We start from the raw sequence: 3,988 nt of genomic DNA, 5'->3' as shown, positions 1-3,988 counted from the left end.
CTGACACATCAATTCCAGACTTCTAGCCACCAGAACTGTGAGAAAATAAATTTCTGTTGCTTTAAGTCATATACTTGTAGTATTTTGCTATAACAGCACTAGGATATTAATACACATACTATATACAGTAGTAGATAGTAGATTGGCCAGTGATATTCCAACTGGGTAAACATTTCTTTGACATGTTCTTACACAGATGGGCATTCACCATACCTTAATGACTTGCAATTTATAATTTTGCTTCTGTGACAGACCCATGATATGAACTTTGGAACAACAACAACAAACAAAAAGTACTGGGTGAAAGAACAGTATTGTTTCTCCTGAGAGACAATTAGAAACTGGTTTCAGACAGGCTGGAAGTAGAGAATGCAAATTTTCTGTTAAAAATCAGTGGAATAAAAGCATTTTATTTCAATCTCATCTTTTCGACCCCTGGCAAATGCCTAAAAGAACAAAAGAATAGTAGAGCTTTTCTGCCTCCGCTGCGGCGATGGCGCCAGTGAAAAAGCTTGTGGTGAAGGGGGGCAAAAAAAAGAAGCAGGTCCTGAAGTTTACTCTTGACTGTACCCATCCTGTAGAAGATGGAATCATGGATGCGGCCAATTTTGAGCAGTTTCTTCAGGAAAGAATCAAAGTGAATGGAAAAGCTGGGAATCTCGGAGGAGGTGTTGTAACAATCGAAAGAAGCAAAAGCAAGATCACTGTAACTTCCGAGGTGCCTTTTTCCAAAAGGTATTTGAAATATCTCACCAAAAAATATTTGAAGAAGAATAATCTCCGTGATTGGTTACGCGTAGTTGCTAACAGCAAAGAAAGTTACGAATTACGTTACTTCCAGATTAATCAAGATGAAGAAGAGGAGGAAGATGAGGATTGAAACTCAGTTATCTGGAGTATTTTGTATGAATTCTTAAATAAAATTTAGGAAACAAAATGGCGGCTTTCCTTGTATCTCTGCAGTGTGGATTGAACAGAAAATTGGAAATCATAGTAAAAGGGCTTCACTTGGGCTGCCACTCACTTACTTGTAATTAAACTTTTTTTCTGCTTGAAAATTTCAATTCTTTTGGTAGAAATACCAAAATGTGTAAGTCTCCTTCAAGGGAACTGACTACTGTTTGTCATTGAACAGGTGGATAAGGGCATGGAGATGTGAGTTCAGTTAGTTACTATTTTACACAAAAAGGGGTGGGTCAGTTTCATCTGGTACTTTTCTCAAAGATTGAGGAATACAAATGTGGGAACTCCTGATTCACTGAAAGTAGATCCAGTGACTTGTTTCTGAGGTTCTTGTTTTGGGAAAGTGGCAGTGTCGATAAAATGCAGGCTTCTGGGGCATTTGTCTTCATTTTCTGATTACAAATTACTCTTGATGGACACAGTTATTACTATGTATGTTAATCCTTTTTCTTCCTGTAGAAATAAAATGTCCTTTTGCTTCGCATATTCTACTACACCTCTGGAAAGGGTCTGGAGAGCGACTGTAAAAGCCACAGGTGTTCAATTAAGGAAAGGTCTACAAAATACGAATTTGTAAATAAGCATTGTTTCTACAAGTCCTTGCACCAAACTGTCACTTTGAACCCCACCAGGGGGAGCTGGAGATGAGGAATAGTGGAGCTTCCAAAGGTGGGTGTCGGTGAGGTTGCCTGGGGTCAGGCTCAGAATCCCAGAGTTCTGGAGTCTTACCCCGGGGGCAGGTGTGGAAGAGAGGGGCCTGGGAGACAGCTCAGGCTGAAGAGAAGTCTTGAGATGCCCAGGGAGTAGTCCCTTTCACACCATTTAGGCCACGGCTGGGCTTAAAAGTCATTCTACAAACACGTTAAGCAGGGCCAAACTGAAAGGGCTTCCCACGATATTGGGGGTTCTGCTGTACGTGTACAGGCTAGAGATCTGTGAAAGGTCATTAATGAGATCATAAAGATGTGATTGTTGCTGACAATATCAAGAGTGACTTTGAGAAGAGATCCTGATGCCTTATGGTGCCCTCTAAAATTTAAATTTTACAGGAATGTCTGCATTGATTTAAGGTTACGTTGTATCAAATTCATGTCTTCTAAGAGCGTGCCTAGGGTGCCTTTCCACACCTGAAATTCTTGTGATCTTGCTAGTTGCATAGCTGGAAATTAAATGTTTTGAGTCATACCTTGGCTCCAATTTAACATTTGGTGCTCCTTGGGTTGAATTTAACATGTTGAGGCTTTGTAATTTCATTTGTGGTAAAGGCTCTAGCATTTTCTATTTCTATGCAAATTTCTTGAAGCAGAATTGTTTGCATGTTTCTCTGCCCTAGAGAAGGCATTGTTTCTTTCAAATTTAACTGAGGCATCAGTTGCTCTTTGGTGCTGTCCATTACCATGATTATTAACTTTGTTAGCAAGTTTGTGACTTGGGTTTGCAAATTTTACTTCTTTGTTGCATTGATGTTCCCTTGTAGTAATTCTTAGTTTGGTTGTAAAAAAATTAGCCCTGGGCTGAAATTAGCATATAAGTTTTTTTTTTTTTTAAACTATTTCCAGAATCTAAAACTTGTAATAAAACTGAAAATTTTTGGTTTTTCTATGCCTTTTGAACTCTTGTATTTTGACTTTTGATCACATTTTATATTAAAGTGGCTAACGCATGGCTACTATTATTGTACAAGGCTTTTTTTTTTTTAAAGGATTGGCATGTTAATCTGTTTAGCAACAATAAATTGGTTGTTTGTCCTCACTGATGAATTGCTGTACCAACAATGACCTTGGACTTCATTAAAAAAAAAAAAAAAAGAATAGTAGAAAATTCAAGGTTTAATATAATAGAAAAAAAACTTCAATATACAAATAGAATTATACTAGCCAAAAAATGTGAAATATTAACCTAAACAAGAGTGCATGATATTTATTTTCACAAACTTCCTCAGTCTCCAAGATATTTGTACATTTCCAAAAAAATATTAAGTATCTTATTCTGCACAACCTCTACAAAATGACAGTTAAGACATCAAGAGTTATAGGAAGGCTCTGGGTACTGTGGAATATATCCTGTTGGGACCCAGATATTTGCGACAGAAAAGCAGATACCTGGCAAATAAAAAACAAATAAATAATAAAAATAAATAAAACCATCTGTACACTTTCTTTCCTAGCCTGAAAGTTACTTCACTGAGAGCTGAATAGAGGAGAGAAGGAAAAGCATTGCCATAGACTAAATGTTAGTGCCCCCATTCATATGTTAAAACTTAATTTACAGTGGGATGTCATTTGGAGGTGGGGCCTTTGGTTGGTGATCAGGTCATAAGGGCAGATCCCTCATGAATGAATGACACCAAACCTGCTGGCACCTGATCTTGAATTTCCCAGCCTCCAGAAGTGTGAGAAATAAGTTTCTGTTGTTTATAAGTCACCCAGTCTACGGTAATTTTTTTTTTTTGTGTGTTATAGGTGCATATACTTTTTTTTTTTTAACATCTTTATTGGGGTATAATTGCTTTACAATGGTGTGTTAGTTTCTGCTTTATAACAAAGTGAATCAGTCATACATAAACATATGTTCCCATATGTCTTCCCTCTTGCGTCTCCCTCCCTAGTCTACGGTAATTTGTTATAGCTGCCTGAATGGGCTAAGACAGGAATAGAGGAGGCAATCCATGATTTTATAAGTTGAGGGGTGCTCTGGATACTCTAGCTTTCAATATGATGGGCTCTCAATATTTCACTTTCCTTTCTGCACTTTCTTCTGTACTTTTGAGGGATAAACATGCAAGCCACATATTTCAGACAACCTAGCTTTCTGAATTTCTCTTGGTTTCTGCCAATTGGAGGCACTAGATGGAATTTAGAAGGAAGAAAGAAGAAACAGAATATTACTTTGCTATTTCAGTTTCTTTCAGCACCTAGGGGCTGTGACAGTAGCAGGACCATAACGACAAAAGAAGGCATCTTGCTCATGGTCTTCTTGGCATGGAACCTCCATTCTAGGAGAAGAGCATGCAGGGGTGGAGGCA

The 3,988-nt window shown here is 37.9% G+C and overlaps 1 protein-coding gene across 1 annotated transcript; it reads left to right on the top strand.

Moving 5' to 3' along the window:
* The first annotated feature begins 472 nt into the window (after positions 1–472).
* Positions 473–2,715, top strand: LOC125964848 (60S ribosomal protein L22). Its single transcript, XM_049711537.1, has one exon. It carries the CDS (start codon positions 494–496, stop codon positions 878–880), a length of 387 nt encoding a protein of 128 aa, XP_049567494.1. The 5' UTR covers positions 473–493; the 3' UTR covers positions 881–2,715.
* Positions 2,716–3,988: the final 1,273 nt, after the last annotated feature.

Source organism: Orcinus orca, chromosome 6 (genome assembly GCF_937001465.1).
Source record: "Orcinus orca chromosome 6, mOrcOrc1.1, whole genome shotgun sequence".
Classification (NCBI taxonomy): domain Eukaryota; kingdom Metazoa; phylum Chordata; class Mammalia; order Artiodactyla; family Delphinidae; genus Orcinus; species Orcinus orca.
This window is presented reverse-complemented; position numbering and strand designations above follow the sequence as displayed.